The following is an 18,052-nucleotide window of genomic DNA, read 5'->3' as shown; positions in this document are numbered from 1 at the left end:
TACCCTCCTTTTAGTCCTTAATGACATGATCTTCTGCCTTACAATACTTGCAATAGATTTAATTTGCGTTTCCTCTCATCCTTATCACAATTCTTTGTCAAAATAGCATTTATAGATTTCTACTTATTAGCAAAAAATGTAGCTTTTCCTCTACTTTTCCGACTTGTCACAAAAGCTGAATCTACAACATATATATAATGGACCTATTTTGTCAAGATTATTCTTTTTTTACAAAAAACATGAACTTACCAAATGACAAAGCATTCAAATTTTCTTTCATCACCAAACAAAGAGTAGATACAAAAAGTTGATACCAAATGACAAAAGTACAAAATAGCTTACAACACTGACAATAACGTAAGTCAAGGCAGAAAAGAGCCCAAACCAAAAATCTCATCCCAATCAAGAAAAATCACACATTAAGGGTGTTGATAACTCTACCCAAGAGATTGAAGCTCACTCTAACACCAATTTTTGGATTTAGGTTTGCAAGAATATACATACACAACTTGGAGAAGGTTGAGAGAGGACAATACAAAGTGCATTGAGAAATATCAATAAAGAAGATTTGCAAGCTAGTATGCCCTAAATTTGAATAGATATATATACAAGGCCGAGCAAAAAAAACCTCTTAAAGGAGAAAAGGGGGTTCTAGCAACTTTAAGTATATTAACACATCACTTTCGAAATTTGATAACATATTGGTGCTAATAGCATTGTGATCAAAGGTTTGGGAGATCATTGGGAGCTTCACAAGGTGGCACATCTACAAGGCATAATACCAGTAGATCTTCAATGTGGCGAGACCATCTTAGTCTACACAACCTTGGCGAGCTTAGGACATCCATTATTCATTCACGTTGCAACCATTGGGATTAGCTACAAGGCAACTTCCAAGCGCATTAGGAGCTTCAGCATTAATTTATACTCACCTAGGGTGCCCATTGCTTGTTTTTCACGATGTAGGCGAGCGACCCTAAGTGGCAACACATCCCCCATTATGGCCTCTCTACCCCATCCACCCTAGACCACCTTGAGAGGCTTGTGTATTTTGAAATTAAAAGTGACTTTACAGAACCCAATGTACTCGGATTTAACAAAGTTTTGAATGAAAAGAGACTTGTATATTTTAAAATAAAAAGTGACCTTATGGGACCCAATGTACTCGGATTTAAATTTTTTTTTGAATAAAAGTCATTCCTCCTTTGGCATCTACATTTAGGAGATTGCACCTTGAGGCTTGGGTTGTCCACCTCTTTGAAGCAACAGCTGGCAGTCGCAATCAAATTTTGAGGCTTTTGTTTAAAATCTCGAAACATAAAGTTAGAACTTTCATTGATTTCCATTACTATTTGCCTGACCTGTCCTCTGTATGCATACATTTTGAAAACAGTACGTGTTGGTTTCTTACATTTTTCTAGATAACAATCAACATGTTATTAAACCTCCGGGAGGGAAGAAGTTATTCCCTTAATCACAGCAGACAGCTGCATCAAAGCAGCAGTGTGTTCAAGGAAGGAAAGATGAGGAAGGCTTTTCTTAAATTTTCTGGACTGAAATGCACAGCTCAAGACCAGAAGAATTTTACCACAAGAATAGGATAACATTGCAGAGCAAATACAGATTAGATAACAGTTATATCCAGTCTCAGGTCTACCATGAAAATATCTGAATGGATATCACTAAAAAGTGATTGGATTTGAATTTAGTCAGACTTCAGACACACAAATCCTATTTTTTATGCTGCTCTTGTAGAACCAGAGCCTTTAAGCAATCTTATGCCATCACAGTCTCAATCCAGCTTGGCCAATCAAGCCAGACTTCACATCATCAAAGACCGCATCACAAGTTTTAAGGTCTTGAAAAAAACTCTCTCTTATTCCACCAGTCTAAAACCCTAGAGGCGATTATGGACCACTTTGACCTTTTCTGTTTTTTAATTGCCTCAGTATCAAGAGTCTTGTAAGCCGCACCGAGTATGTACATGGCGGGGTGAAGCCTGTCACAAAATGTAGAAGTGTCAGAAATTAATGCCATTTCGTGATGCATCAATTGCATTCATTCATGCCCTCTAACAGAATAAAGTTCTCATCAGACCTACAACAAGTGCTTAAGTAACCTGCACACTAATGCCTATCCTCTTATACTTCCAAGGATTGCAAATGAAGCATATTCAGACTGCATGGCTTCCTAGGGGCACAGATGCAGTATAGTCATGTCTCATGGAATATATACTTACAAACCAAAATGCCTGCCTGCCCAGTCAGCTGATGCTCCTGGATGTACTGAGAACTTGTGCCATAGTGTTTCAATGTACCAGCCTCCAACATTGTGATTATCACAACGTGGCTTGAAAAGCCAGAACCTGATTCCAATTTTGTCACAAGCCACTGATTAAGAAGATAACGGAAAAGTTCCTAGAAAAAAGTTTGATCAATATACCTACTTGCTTGATGGAAGTCGTGCACGAGTAGACCTGCACTCGCATCTCATCTTTTGACCATCCACTTTAAACCAGTGCATATGTTTTACCTATATATGGACCCAAACTTTACAATTTTTAATCAGAGGCTAGCTCTAGTTCTATATTGGAAATATTTCACCAAGAAAAAAGCCTTCTGAATTAGGAATAGTTCCTACCATTGGTGTCCTGAATTGCCAAACTACGTGTGTGTGATCACCACTGGGAGAGTAAACCAAGCTCTTGCCACCAAAATCAATGGTGTTGAGGCCAATTATAGTTCCTAAAAGCTCGTCTTGACAATTTTGACCTGAATCAAAATTTCCACTGCATGTATGGTATCTTGAAACCCAATTGCGACAAAGATGCACTGTAATCTTGTCAGTTTTCCCAAATTGCAATAGAGATGCTTCACTTGGCTTGAATTGTGTCCGAGTGGCTCTTGCAACCAGGTTACCAAGCAAGTAGAGCTCCAAATCCACAAAAGCCATTTCATTAGAGTCATGTGAACATGGAAACGTGGTCTTTGTGTGATTTTCAAATGTCGATGAATTTACAGTTTTGCTAGCATCTGTATGAGGCAATGAATAGTTACTGTGGCAGGTCATGCCAAAATCTTGTGTTTGTGGGATGAATTTTCTGTTGTACTCTCTTAAAAACTCTGGGCCATCCATCTGTCGCACTGCACCAATCATAGTGCGACCAGAGACCAACTGCAGTATATCTTTCTCTGTCATTTCACCCCTTTCTTCTGCCTCAAAGCAATTAGGAAGCGCATGCATCTCACCAAGGTATGGACCAAAGTAAGCCCTCCTCAGAGCTTCTTGCAAACTCCCTTTGAATTCTTCTTTCCAGCCCTGGCCAATTCCTATTTCATGCTGATGAACCATAGTGCTAACCATGTTCCTATACCACCTTAACCATTCAACAACATCCTCATCTTGAGTTTCCAGGCTCTGATCAAATATAGGACTACCCTTCTTTTCAGAACCCTGTGGTCGTGGCTGGGACTCCAATAAATCCTGGAGATATGCATCATACTGGGCTCGCTTTGTTGGATTTGAGAGAATCTGCATGTGTGAATGGCCCGGAAATCACAACCACACAAACCTTTCCTGTAGTTTGAGAAATAAAAGAACATCAAGAAAACACGAAGCAACTACTAGTAAATGCATGCCACTCTGCAATTATCCACCACTGAATGGAACATCAAGATGTTTGCATGGGTCAAAATATGAACTCGCACTCTATACAACTTTACCACTCAACCAGAATTCTAGTTAGACTCTGTGTGTAATTGCCACACGTTTCAACACTTGATGCTAGTTGCTGCTTACGGTACTCCTACTTTCATTTCATATTTGTTCCTATTCAAATTGTCTTTGTCCACAAAGCAATGGTTAGCAGATCTGTCTATAAATGTCTATAAATGCCCCATACAACATAGCATGCTTTAGGATTATAATATCTGCTTATTTCTGAGACTTAAAACTTCAAGAAAATAGAAAGAGCATACACTTTGAACTGAATATGCAAAATCATAGCCATGGACACATGAAAGAGATTGAAACAAGTTGAGAGCTGAAGATATGCAAACCGCTCCCCCCCAAGGAATGTATTTCTGCTCAACCCAAGTCCCTTTTAGGGATGAGCCCAAAAACGATCAACCTTAGAGTCAAAAGTATTTCTCACTCTCACAAGATCATGCAAAGGATGTACGCATGCACACAAGCATCATATGGATATATTTATTATACAATTTTTAAAAACTGATTTCTTTCTTCAAGGTTGAACTCTCTCTCCAAGAAAGGGGACTCATCCCTAATGGAGGTGTCACAACAACCTTGCAACATCATCAAACTTGTGCACTACGTCTCACAAGAAAGAATCAAGTATACCTTCTTCATGCAGCTTTTGTGTAAAGACTTGTCAACGTAGCTCTTCAGACTTCTTGGATCTATGAACCAAGATCGGCTACAGCTCCTCATCTATGATGGAATAGTGATGTATGTCCCAACATAATCAAAAGGATCTTTGGCTGTGTTAGAACCTTGCGGAGTTGGTAGTGGATGCCATTCCTGCTCAGTTCTCAGCATAGGCTCCTTTGGGGATTGAGTAGGTGTAGAAGTGTTCAAAGTCATCTGTCCTACTATAGTACCTAGCTTCTAAGAAGAGCTTTTAAATCAAGGTCTAGGTTTCTCTAGAGAGTGCCTAGCTATGATACCATGTAAAAACATGCCCTAACACAAAAACTCAAATACAATTGTACGACAAAGCACAAACTAATACTAGAAGACAGTTAGGGTTACAATAACTTAGAGACAATGAACATAGTGAATGATGGAACGTATGATATATGAATAGAACACAATGCTCAAGGCAACAAACACACCAAGCAGTGAATGAATACTAACCCCCGAACTCCAGTGTCTCAAGGATCAAGGCAAAGAATATGAGCTGGAGAGTATATCGTACTTTGACAGATCCCAAAACACAACAAGGCAGCCTCCGAAGATGTTTGGCGGTAGCTGACAAACAAGCAAAAGACAAAACAGAAAAAAGCAAATGCGAGCCTGAAGGACGATGTGGCAGCCTGGCAGAGTTCAAAAACTGCAAAACACAAATTTTGGGGCTATCTAGAGTTGGGCAACAGCAAATCTAGTCAAAACGGCAACAAGAAAGTGTGAACACAACCAGGAAACAAGTCGTCAAGTGCTAATGTCAGCCCAACTGAGCTGAAAGTGCAGCCTGATCAGCACCAAAATGGTAGACAGCAACTGGAAAGTGATGGCAGTAATAGTCGCCTGATGGACAATAGTGTAATCAGGGCTGAAAACAATCACCAATAGCAAGAGATGGCTGGAGAGCATGCACCAATGGTGCACAATAGTCTAGGATAGCTCTGGCTGAGATATCCTCCACATACAGGGTGTGGAGCTTTGGCACCTGCAAGTTGCAAAAACAAGATTGAGTTGAATGGAGAGCAGCCTATCTGTTTATAGAAAGTTTGGTGCCTCCCAAAATAGGGTTTGCATGTAGGACACAAAAACTCTCTAGGATTGCGTTTTGTTTTAACAAAAGATTTAAATTCATTAATTAATTCTTGATCAAATGATTGCCCTTCAGGAGAAGCTACTCAATGAAGGTATGCATGAATTTCTCTCTTCAGATGTTGCACATAAATCTGATGATATTGCAGGGCCGTCAAGGCTTCCCTCAGGGATGGACCCCCCTGTTGGAGTGTAAACGCCCCGAACAACGTAGTATGCTTAAGAATTATGATATTCGCTTGTTTTCGAGATTTAATATAAAAGAGAATGAACACTTAAAGCTGAAAATGAAAATAAACTCACAAAATTACAGCCATGAAAATGTAAAAGTAATGGAGACAAGATTGAGGGTTGAAGATGGGCAGAACCCCCCCTCCCCCCGAAGGAATGTATTTCTGCTCAACCCAAGTCCCTTAGGGAAGAGCTCAATTACAATCAACCTAAGAGTGAGGAGAAGTAATTCTCATTCTCACAAGATCATGCAAAGATGTACAAACACACGTGCATTATCTATTATGCAATGATAAGAACTGATTTGTGGGAAGAATACAAGATTTGATATTGAATTTAATTGCAGATATTGATTGGGTGCTCACTTATAGTCAAAAGTCAGTTTTGTTGAACATGGAATTTGAGAAGGCATATGACAGAGTGTCATGGGAATTCATCATTATTATTATGGAAGCTTTAGATTGTTTCAAACCTAAATTTGTCAAAATGGTGAAGATTTTTTTTTACCAATGTTTGAAGAACGAATTTATCTTAAGGGCTCTTTATCCAATTCTTTGCTCTTAGACGCTTTCTTAAGTAGGGTTGTTCAATGGCTCCATTACTTTTTGTCATTGTCAGATGTCTATTGCTCAGAAGGCTTGACTGACTGGTTCAAAAAGGCACATTGAATAGCTTGGAATTTCTTGGGGGTAAGAAACTCACAGCTCGGCTTTTGATGATAACTTAAATTTAGTTAAGGCCTCGTGGGATCATGAGGATAAACTCTTTGAAAAATACCAACTCTTCATGTGACAGAGCTCTTAGGTTTACGAGATCCTTTATATTGGCCATGATCATTAGATCGGGCCAGTTTCTGGCTATTTGTGGGTGTTGTACATGAGTTTACAGCAAAGAAAAATAATGTTGAATGAAGAAAAACGAGCTCTTATTTATAGGAGAGGGAAGAGCTAGTACAAAAGGGGAAAGTGGAGTAGCACAAGACAAGTGTCCAGCCACATGTCATGAGATGTGACAAGTGGTGGGACACTTGGAAACTTGTGTGACAAGTGTCTTGACACTTGTCTCTTCTCTATGGCCTTCCTTTTTGGGCTGAATACTGTCAAGAATAGAAACAACCAAATTTAGTAAGCACAGTCAGAGTACAGAATTTACTATATTTAGAATGACATCCCTATTTTTTAGGACTAGCATTTTTAGGCTAATTCGAGGCTCCTAAAATTTAGGGACCCCCCCAATATGGGTGTCATATGAAAGCTTTTTCCGTGTACATCGCAAAAACGGTATCAAAATCTTCATGTGACTTTCCTATGCAAAGAAATGTGCATTTCAAGCTTTCAGCCCATACATACACATTGTACAAGCATTTCATGATCATGCCATCTTGTTGATTGTAACTGTCTGTTCTGGCGGATCTAGCCCACAATTCAAGGCATCAATCCTTTCTGTATGCGAGTCTAACCCTGATATTCGTGAGTTCTGGTCACAGGCACCCAATTGGGCCATATAGGTGGAAGTGTGAACTATCTTTTCTCTAACCCACCGCGTGAGTCCACCATAACATGTGACCACTCATCAGTGGCTAGCTCCAATGCACTTTTCTTTATATCTAATTAGTGCAAAGGAAACAAATTTAATAAATCATTATATAGACAAATTAATGAAAAAGGATACAAATTCTGTTTCTATAGAGTTGTGACATGGAGAAAGAGATCCGAAGTATGTTCCATACTTTCATCCTCTTCTGTCCACTCCGGTGCAATGTACTTTAGATTCATCTTTTGTTCCTTCGTTTTTTACCTCTTCTGCTTTGCAATATACTGGTAGAAATCATGAGGAAGATAGAGTACAATAAGTTGACTACGGAAAAGGTTCTTTTGAGGACCAATTCTTGTATATTTACACACGTCATGGGGATTATAAGAAAAAGTCAAGTACCTCTTTTTCTAACCTTTCTTCTTTATAGTTTACTTCTCAAAATCAAAATGAATTTGGTGTTCCTATTTCTACATTGCATGGTGCATCATCATCATCATCATTTCATTTTCAATCATTAAATGGTAAAAATGAACAAAATGCATCTGCACCTTTCACACCACAAATTCAAAACCCACCCATCCCACCACATTCTTCCGTTGCTTCTCCACTTTCTTTTACACCATTTACATTCCCCTATCAAACACCTCATATTGCATATCACACCACACCAAGGGGTTATGGAAACATAGACACCGCCTTTAGGACCTCATCCTTTCCTCAGTCAAGTGGTGTTCCACCTGCTTCTCACATACTTTCGAGATCATTGCAGCCTGGGTATCTACCCTAGTCTCTCCCAAGTGTGGATCAATTGGTACCACTGCTTGCCTCTATAGCATTATCTAGTGGACCTCCTAGTCATGTTGCTATGCCCCAGCCAAGCTTTGGACAGGGCTTTCGTGTCCCAATGCCTCCACCTTCATTGGCACCTTATGGAAACATTCATGTTCCAGTACCTCTGTATCAATTGGCACTCGCTAGACACTCCCAGCCTATTTCTGCCTACCCATCCTTTCCCCCTCATTCTTCCTATCAGACATACCCACCACTTACCCTCCACTTCCATCCTATCCGACTTTCCCGACACCTTATGCTTCCACCTCATCTTCTGTCAAGCATACTTTCAATGATAAGACTCGTTTTAACGGGTCAAACTTTACCACTTGGTCGAACTTGATGAGACATGTCCTTGACTCCTAGAACCTATGGCATCTCATGCAGGGGTTGGAACCCCAACCCGATTCCACAGTTGTTCCATACGAGATTGTACGCTCATGGAAGGCTTCAACTCTTTAGAATCACTGACCGGGATAACTTGAAAGTCAAGTTGGCTGAGTATCGACGACTTCTTGTTGAATTCTCTACTACAAGGACTCCCAAGTCCTCTGACAATCAAGTCACATTGTTTTTTAACAAACATCCCAAGAAATACTTCAATTTTGTGGAGTGCCAGCTGTTGCATTACACGCAGTTGTTCGATCAATTTCATATTAACTCTTCCTCAGAGGGGGCTCTTCTTGCACATTCTCACAAGGGTCAACAAGGGAATGGCAAACAAAATCAAACCTCCACTCAAAATCAAAAACAAAATCAATCTGGGGAATCACAAGGAAACCCCCTGTCACAACTCAAACAAGGGTGGCAAAATGTACCTAAAAAGAATAGGTATTGTCAACATTGTCAAAAGGCTGGTCCTTTTGACCATGAGTGTCGCTCAAAGGCCAGAGGTATAGCACCCAGATCTAAGTCTTAGAACCCCGCCCCTCAATCGAGTGACCCCTAGCAGGGGAGGCAAGGTGATGGCAAGGGGCAGTTTAAAGGTCAAACTCATACTGCCACCGCTCAACCATCTCAGTCGACAACATTCTCAACTCCGGAGGGATTGTCTAACCAATTTGTAGAGGCCACATCGTCTCCATAGAGACATCAAATGCGAGTCTCATCCACATCTGTGAGTTGCCTCCCGACGAGGTTACCACAGAGGCCCACTCGTGCACTTCAGCTCCTGTTTGGATCGTGGACAATGGACCTACCTATCACATGATTCCTATAGAGGACATTTTCCATACCTGAGCCATTGCAACCGGGCGGATCCGCGTAGGAAACAACTCCTCGGTCAAGATTCAAGCTCAAGGTAGCGTCCGTTTTGCCACTGACAAGGGTCCGGATCTGGCTTCGTTGGACAATGTATACCATGTTCCCCAGCTTGGAGTGAACTTGTTATCTGTTCAGCAGCTTTGCCGGTTGGGGCGAGTAGTTTTCTTTACAATGACCACAGTCGAGCTCCTTGACTCTCAAACTGGTTTAGTTATTGCTCGCGGTGAGGCACAGCCTAATGGCCTTTACCACATGACACTTTCTGACCGAGCCAATAGCTTCCAGGCATTAGCCACATCTCGGGAGCCTACAAACAATGAGCTTTTTTGGCACTTTCGCTTAGGGCATCTTGGTTATGACTCTCTTTATGAGTTATCCCGCCGTCAACTAGTTGAGGGCCTTCCGCGTCTAAAACTAGCTCGCGATGTCTATAAAGATTGTCAGCTCGGAAAGCAACACCATACCTCGTTCCTTGAGCAGTTCACACATCGTGCTGAGGAGCCTCTTAGATTGATTCATGTTGATCTTTGTGGACCAATATCCACTGCCGCCTTAAATGGCACACTGTACTTCTTGGATAGTGGATGATCATTCTAGTATATGTGGGTGTACTTCCTCAAGCATAAGTCAGATGCTTTCACGTATTTTTCTGCTTGGGTGTTGCACCAGACTGGTCGTCATTTTGGTTGCATGAGGAGTGATAGCGGTGGTGAGTTTATCTCCCACGAGTTTTCCAAGTTTCTACTAAAGAATGGCATCTCTCGCCAGCTCACCTCTACTGACTCCCCCTCTCAGAATGGAGTCGTAGAGCGTAGGAACTGGACAGTCATGGAAAAGGCATGCTCTATGTTGTTCGCAGCAGAGCTTCCTGAGCACCTTTCGGTTGAGGCTATTAACACTTTGGTGTACATCCTCATCTGCGGCTCGACTGCGGCTCTTCTTCAAAAGACCACGTATGAGGCATTTTTTGGCTCTCGGCCTATCATTTCCCACTTCAAAGTCTTCAGATGGCGTACCTACACACACACGCCTAATGATAAAATAGGAAAGCTCACTCCACGAGCTGATCTTCTTATTTTTATCGGATATTCCTCTGAAGCGAAAGCCTATCATTTGTTCGATCCTCGGACAAATAAGGTGATCGTTAGGAGGGACGTCGTTTTTTACGAGAGGGATATCGTGCAATCCTTTGCACATGATACCGATCCAATTCATCCTTCCACATCATCGGAGATCGTGCCTCCTAAACTTGGTCTACTTCTCGCTCCTAACATTCCTACAAATTCATCATCTCCAAGGCCCCCTCCGTGAGACCCGTTACCTTGCTGATACCAGCAGACCATGCGGGATTCGAGGATCCTACCACTGAATTCCACTCCCGCGAGACCTAGAAGATCTGCCCGGTTTGCTCCTCAAGCTTCATTTGCATCACTGTTTATAGCCGATTATATAGCGCATTCTGAGCCGGATACATGGCAGAAGGCTCTTCAGCACCCTCAATGACGAGAGGCCATCGAGAAGGAGCTAGAGAGTATTGACCATAATAAGACTTGGACATTGGTGGATCGTCCAAGCCACAAGAAAGTCATCGGGACAAAGTGGATTTTCAGGACCAAGCTAAAAGCTGATGGGACCTTAGATAAGTACAAGGCTCGCCTTGTGCAAGGGTTTTAAGAGAAGTATGACATTGATTATGAAGAGACCTTTGCTCCTACTGCACGGTTGATATCTTTCAGGTTGCTTCTCGCGCTAGCCTCTCAGCACGGTTGGCCGATATATTAGATGGATGTCAAGAGTGCCTTCCTGAATGGTTATTTGAAGGAGGAAGTCTATGTGGAGCAGCCACCGGGCATTCCTTCAAGGAACCCAAGGGATAAGGTATTCTGCTTGCAGAAAGCTCTTTACGGGTTGAAGCAAGCATCGTGATCTCGGTTCCATAGGATGGATGAGTTATTACAGACTCATGGATACCATTCTGCCCCTTATGACCCGAACTTATATGTTCAATCTACTGCGGAGGGGATCAGCTATATCCTGCTATACGTTGACGACTTACTCATCACCGGCTCAAATTCTGTTGCCCTAACAGACATCAAGGCAAAGCTTAGTGCTACTTTTAAGATGACAGACCTTGGTTTGTTGTCTTATTTTTTGGGGATGGAGCTAGTTCATTTCTGAGGAATGCATTTCTGTGTCACAACAGAAGTATGCACTTCATGCTAGTGGAACATCACACTTCGGATCAGACACGGCCAGTGGCCACGCCTCTTGATCCTATTGTCCACTTGTTGAAGGATACCCTAGGACAGCCCTTCGATGCACATACCTATCGCTCTATTGTAGGAAAACTTCTTTGGTTAATTCACACTAGGCCAGATTTAGCTAGCTTACTCAATATTTCACAGCACCTAGGATGTCACATTGGATTGCATGTCTTCGTGTTCCGTTATTTACGTCGTACTTATTCTTATAGCCTGACATATGGTTCTCGTTTATGTTTGCAAGGGTACACTGATTCTGATTGGGCATGAGATCCCGACACCCGGTGTTCTCATGGCAGCTACCTCTTTACCTTGGGCACGGCTCCCATTTCCTAGTCAAGCCGTAAGCAAGAGATGGTGGCGGCTTCCACGGCTGAGACTGAGTACCGCGCTCTCTTACGATGGCACCAATGAGACCATCTACCTGAGGAGTTTACTGGTGGCACTTCATTTCCCATGCGACTCTCCCACCGTTGTCTACTACGACAACCAAAGTACCATTGCCCTTGCGGGCAATCCGATCATTATACCACATACGCGGCATGTGGGAGTCCCCTTTCATTTTTCTAGAGAGCAAGTTGAGTTAGGTACCATTCGCCTAGAGTTTGTGCCTATATGCGAAAATTTTGCATATATTTTGACCAAAGCAATCAACCGGCCTGTTCTTCAATACCTCTTACCCAGGATCGGTTTGGGTACACCCTCCCCTACTTCTTTGGCTTGACCGGGAGAAGGTGCTTCCCTCTTGCTTTCCCTTCCAGTTTGAGAGGGGGCGGCTTCTAGTCTTGATAGTGACCATGATGACACTTATAGTTTTTTAGACATTCATTCATTTATTGTATTATGGACATTTATAACTTCATTCGCCCTATCAAGACGATATGATTATAAAAGGAAACTTGGGCAAGTGAACAATTCCCCTACGAGGACACTGTCCAAGTGACACCGTTACATTGCATCTTGCGTGAGCATGACATCTTGCATCACCCATTGCATTACCCCATGCATTGGCATTCTATTCATGTAAACATGCATCTATGCGCATTTATCCCTTTTCGGTCTTTTGGAGTGGTCGACTCTGGATCCACCATATTCGTGGCATTACCCATGGCAATCTCCAAGGCAATTTTTCCTTAGCTTGCTTGCTTATTTTGCTTGTCTTGTTTGCTTCTTATAGACCCTAGTTTTCAAGCTCATTGGAATAAATTAATTACCAATAACTGAATTCCAATTGATTCATTGTCTTACACTGAAGGTCTTGGGTCTAACCATCCTTTATCATTCTCCCGTTTGGGGCACGGATACTCACTAGGATAAAAATTGATTTGCAACCATCACTTAATGCTAAATCTATCAAATTAAAAAAAATAAAGCCATAGTTGATTCCATCCGCCTTTATAGGGCTTAGTAGACCATTGGGCAGCCAACATGCACCCTTTGTCCGATGCCCTGTCCTCTCTAGGGTGATCACTTGGGCTCCCTTGGTAAGATAACCATCGCCTCTATAGTCTTAGTAAGCCACTGGGCAACTGGCGCACACCCTTTGGTCCGATGCTTTGGCTGCTTTGGGATGGGACACCTTTGGGATAAAATATCTTTTTCATGGCACCGTTGTTGGGCCTGAGAGGGGGTGTTGAGCTAAACATGCATTAGCTTTACTTAAACAGCCCCAAAACTTGCTTAATTAATGCAGAAACCTAGTTTATTTAAAAGAAACGTGATCCTAGGAGTTTCTGTGTCCCATAAGCACAAACTCACCTAGGAGGGCCCAAACTTTCTATAAATATGTATGATGCCCTCCATTCAAGAAACAATCCTGTTTTTGCAAATTTCAGGTGTTTCAGCTTGCCTCCCACACCCTGTACGTGGAGGACATTTCAATCGAAGCTATCTATTGCTGTCTACATCAGTTGGCACCTCATTTCCAGCCTTCTACACATAGTTTGGAGCTGATCCCAGCCAAGCAACTGCTATTTTGCGCAAACCTGTTGCTGTACAGCCTGCCATGTCATCACACCCCTGTGTTTGCTTCCAAAAGGCTGTCGCCCAGTTGCTGCAGCTGTCGTTTGGCAGTTTTCTCTCTTCTCCCCAGCTGTCGCCCAACTCCTACAGGTTGTTCTGCTTGTGTTTGGCAGTTCTCTGTCTCCTGCAAGCTGTCCTGCTTGCATATTTAGTCTCTCTCTCCTACAGCCTGCGTTTTTAGTCTCTCTCTCTCCTCACTGCTCTCTAAATCAGATCCAACCCCTCACTGCTGCGTTTGCTGGTGTTCGACATCCGAAGGCTGCCTTGATGCGATTCGAGATCCGTTCAGAGTACAACACACTCTCCAGATCATTACCCCTGCCCTGATCCTTGAGATACAAGAGTTCGAGGTTCAAAATTCATTCACTGCATAGTGTGTTTGCTGCATGAGCATTGTAAATTCAACAGTTATATCACTTCATTTATTTTCTGTGTTTATTGTCTCTGAGTTACCCTAACCCTGATCGTGTTCTTTTATCAGTCTGTGCTTTGTCGTACGATTGTTATTTGTGTTTCTATGTCAAAGTATTTGCATCCATTCCGAGGTCTCCTCTTGCACCCCACCATAGACACACTTCCCCACCTCATCATGCATACCATTGGCATAAATCTATTAACGGAAGAATATGATAATGGCCACATCCTTAGTTTTTTCTTCTTTAGTCTTCCATTGCAATCACTCATACATACTCATTGCATTGTTTTTCATTTAGCTCTTATTTTTTATTTTGTTTTGCTTTGAAGCATCTCACTACTGACCTCTACTTTGCAAATTCAAATCTCTTTTACAAGATTTTATATTTCAGCATAGGGCTAACATACAAGTTTGCATTGGCTATACCTAGGCTAGAGACATGGGATGCCCACTGTTCCTTCCATGGTTTTATCTTCCTAAAAGATTTGCTCTTCTACTAGCAGGGAAACCTCCCCTCTTGAGGTGGATCATGCAACATCTCTTTTGATGCTATCATGACGGTGACTTCTACCTTGCTCTTCCAGTCAAACTTCTTCATCCTCGTCTTTATCATCATGGTTCATAGTACCACACAAAGATTGACATCAGGCTCCTCTTCCTCCTTTGGCATCCACATCCAAGACTAAGAGAGGGTTTCTACCCTTTCTTGGTATTCTACAAGATTCAACGCTTGTCTTCAACATCAACCTTTCTCCCCTGTTGGATGGCATTGCATGATTTCATCATCTTTGTAAAGGGCACTTGGACAAGTGAACAATTTCTCCACAAGGGACACTGTCCAAGTGGCACCTCTTGCATACACATCCTCATCATGTAGCATTACTCTAAGCATCTCATTGTGCAAAGCATCCCTGAGCAGATCCTGAGTTGTCTCCACCGATGTTTCTTTACCACCTTCTCACCACCTCACCATCCTTCATTACCCTCTCCCTCATCATTGACACCCTTGAGTGGTTGGGTTAGCTTGTTCATTTTGTGATGCGTTGGATCTAACCATCCCTTTTCATTTTTCCATTGGGATACAGTTACTTGAAAGGTCGCAAACCATATCCATTCTCACCCAATATAAAAAAGTTCACTAGTGACTACTTGGACTCCCTTGGTAAGATAACCATCGTCTCTATAGTCTTGGTAGACCACTAGGTAACTGAAATGCAACCTTTGACAAATGCCCTAGTTGCTTTGGGGTGGGGCACCTTGGGATAAAATTGAGCTTAAGCTTTTCTTCTGGTCCCTTCTTGATTCCAACTTTGGGCCTAAGAGGGGATGTTGAGCTAATAATTCATTGCATATTGATTAGCTCTTTAAAATAGCCCCAAAACAACAAATTACCAAAAGTACCATTAAACAGGGAGCGGTTCTAGAGAGCTTTTGTATCCCACATGCAAAACCCTAATTTGGGAGGATCCTTCTACATCTCTAAATAGACAGACTGCCCACCATTCAACCCTATCCTCGTCTTGCATGTTTTAGCCACCATCAACCCTCTTCCACCAGCTATCCAACCCCCAATGACTACTGCTACATGGTCTACGTGGTCGCCCAGTCTTCCACTCTTGCCGATGATCAACTTTCATTATCTTCAACAGTCATTTTGTGTTTTCAGCACTTTTCTTCATCATTCTCTGCTCCAACTGGTGGTCACTGCACTTGTGATTCATCTCCAGTGGATGACACAGATCAACACCTCCCTTAGCCCACTCTCACAAAAGCCACAGTTTGTTGGACAGCTCTATCCTTGAGCATCTTGTACATTCTTTCCTTCATTTACAGCATTGATTCATTTGCTTTAGAGTTCTCTTTCTTCTCTATTTTTGTTTGCGCTTTGAGTTTTGTGTTTTGCCTTTTGCATTTAGGGTTTGTGTTTATTCCGTTATTGTCTGAGTTATTGTGTTTTAGTTGTGTTCGTACATTTTGTGTTTTAGTTGTGTTCATACATTTTGTGTTTTGTCAACGCAGACCCTAGCATATCTTCATAGCTAGATACAACCATAGGTCTTTAGGAGGCTCAATATTGGTCTTTGAACGTGTTTGCTCACTCTTGCCCTGTTTTTCATCCACCATAGCCACAGCTTACACTCCAATTTCCAAAACTCAGCTCAGCCTGACAATAAACATTAACTGCACACTCCTCTCCAAACAGTCTGGATCTTTGAACTGTGCCAAAGTAATTGCTTCAAGGTCACTAAGCACTATCCATAAGTAGATTCTAGGGCACCTGCATCTGCACAAATCAGCTGCCCATAACAAGGCAAGTGCAGTGAGTAAGGTGGACCAATATTGCATCCTCAAGCCTTATAACTGTTGTTGCAGAATTCCATGCATTGGGACCACTGTCTGACATATGCTTGCAACTGTTGGAATGATTTAACAGAAAGGATGCAATGGTGATACAAGAAAAATCAACTATTTACCACATGTACCTGATATGCAGACAAAATGACAATAAATTGTGCTGTGTCAGGTGCCTTTCCACTCCCAGACATCATATCAGGATGTGTTGCTTTGGCTAATTTTCGGAATGCTTCCCTGATGCTTGATTCAGGACACGTAGTTGGAACACCCAGTATTTCATAAAGATTTGCAGAGCCTTGAATGCCCAAGTTTGCTGCCGAGCAAAACTTGCCATGCAGATTTGGAGCCCGCATTCTAACTTGTTTTGCAAAAGACACGGGGACGAATCGGCTCATCATCTCTGAGTTAGCTGCCTGGGAGTATAATCGTTTGCACCAATGACCACGGGATCAAATAATGTCTCTGCTACCCGTCAACCTGCAACGAAACAGCGATCGACCGTCACTGTCCCAATGAGCAGAAGCCAAAAATTATGCATTTTCTAAGCAAGCTTATCGTTCTCTGATGTGCGAGAACTAATTAAACCGTGGAATTGAGAAGACAATTACATCAACCTACAAGCAAACAGCAACCGATCATCGCTCCCCCAACGAGCACAATCCCAAACGTATCCATTCCAGATTATTGATCAACAACACTGAAATTGGGGCAGACAGAAGATAGTTAAATATAGGCAATGAGGCAGGCGGAGCAAAAGCACACATTATGGGACATATCCCGAATTAAATATAATCATAATATAACATTTTAATCAAAGTTAGTGTGTATTTTTTGACCCCCACCCCCAATTATAGGACTACGGAGTCCATGTAAACTATCAGCATGGCATTCATCCATTGTCAATAGAGTGTTATTAGAGTATGGAAGCCTCTGTCATTGTAGTTGAAAGGCCTACATGCAGATCAACAATAGGTGGGGTTCTACAGACCAATAAGAGACCTAAGGCGGATGTGTTGCATCCCTCCACCTGTCAAACGTCATCATGCACATCCCCTCTCGCCCCTCTACATTGGTGCTATCATTGTCCATGGCAACAACTCAATGACATAGAAAGCTTGATGTCTCCATGGTCATGGCTTTGACAAAATTTTTGGTTTTATTCACCTCAACGACCCATCACAAGTTTTTCACAATTATGCATGTACCCTCAAGTAACTAACCCTATAACACAACCCCATATCCACCCTCACCAAGCACATTGAAATCAAAGAAATAAACCTATGCCTTATTGTAAGGACTTATATATTTGATGTGTTTATAGCTTAGAGTGAGTTTCAAGGAATAGGTGTATGTAGTAATTGGTGGTTAGCATGCTTTCTTGGTTTTTGACCATTTGCATTTTGATTTGTTGTCAAAGAATATGTTTATCTATAATGCATTGGAATATAACAATGGAAGCCTATACATTGGAGCTATTTGATGGAAAAGGAAAGCAGGAAGAAGAGACTAATGAAACTTTAAGGATTAGTTTCCCATCGTCTCTATGGGTGGATGATGAAGGTTTGCAATGAGCTTTCATATTATTTGGTGAAGTAGAATACATCAAGATTCTTCCAAATCACCATTA

At 41.9% G+C, this 18,052-nt stretch overlaps 1 protein-coding gene across 6 annotated transcripts; it reads right to left on the bottom strand.

The window, feature by feature from the left end:
- Positions 1-1,598: 1,598 nt before the first annotated feature.
- LOC148026025 (Chaperone DnaJ-domain superfamily protein) lies at positions 1,599-17,197 on the bottom strand. Of its 6 annotated transcripts, none has more exons than XM_087693259.1 (6): positions 17,044-17,197; positions 16,554-16,902; positions 2,641-3,576; positions 2,447-2,532; positions 2,240-2,365; positions 1,599-1,999 (listed from the first exon to the last, which is right to left on the bottom strand). In XM_087693259.1, the coding sequence occupies exons 3-6, from the start codon at positions 3,535-3,537 to the stop codon at positions 1,852-1,854; spliced, it is 1,257 nt and encodes a 418-aa protein (XP_087549385.1). In that variant the 5' UTR covers positions 3,538-3,576; positions 16,554-16,902; positions 17,044-17,197; the 3' UTR covers positions 1,599-1,851. The 6 variants fall into 6 exon arrangements, with proteins under 6 accessions (XP_087549385.1, XP_087549383.1, XP_087549384.1 ...); XM_087693257.1 differs by having other exon boundaries at positions 2,641-3,531; XM_087693258.1 differs by having other exon boundaries at positions 2,641-3,531; positions 17,034-17,172.
- Positions 17,198-18,052: the final 855 nt, after the last annotated feature.

The sequence above is a fragment of the Lygodium microphyllum genome, chromosome 14, assembly GCF_053477565.2.
Source record: "Lygodium microphyllum isolate KBCC chromosome 14, Lygodium_microphyllum_v1.1.10, whole genome shotgun sequence".
Classification (NCBI taxonomy): Eukaryota; Viridiplantae; Streptophyta; class Polypodiopsida; order Schizaeales; family Lygodiaceae; genus Lygodium; species Lygodium microphyllum.
Note: the sequence above shows the minus strand (reverse complement) of the source record. Positions and strands in the feature narration are given on the sequence as shown.

What these genes read in the sequence shown, in the direction of transcription:
- LOC148026025 (XM_087693257.1), bottom strand. Translation starts at nt 16,823, where the DNA reads ATGATGAGCCGATTCGTCCCCGTGTCTTTTGCAAAACAAGTTAGAATG. An exon ending in TCATTTTGTCTGCATATCAG is followed by an intron (nt 3,532 to 16,553) that starts GTACATGTGGTA and finishes TCACACATGCAG; the next exon opens with ATTCTCTCAAATCCAACAAA. An exon ending in GCAGGCAGGCATTTTGGTTT is followed by an intron (nt 2,000 to 2,239) that starts GTAAGTATATAT and finishes ATTTTGTGACAG; the next exon opens with GCTTCACCCCGCCATGTACA.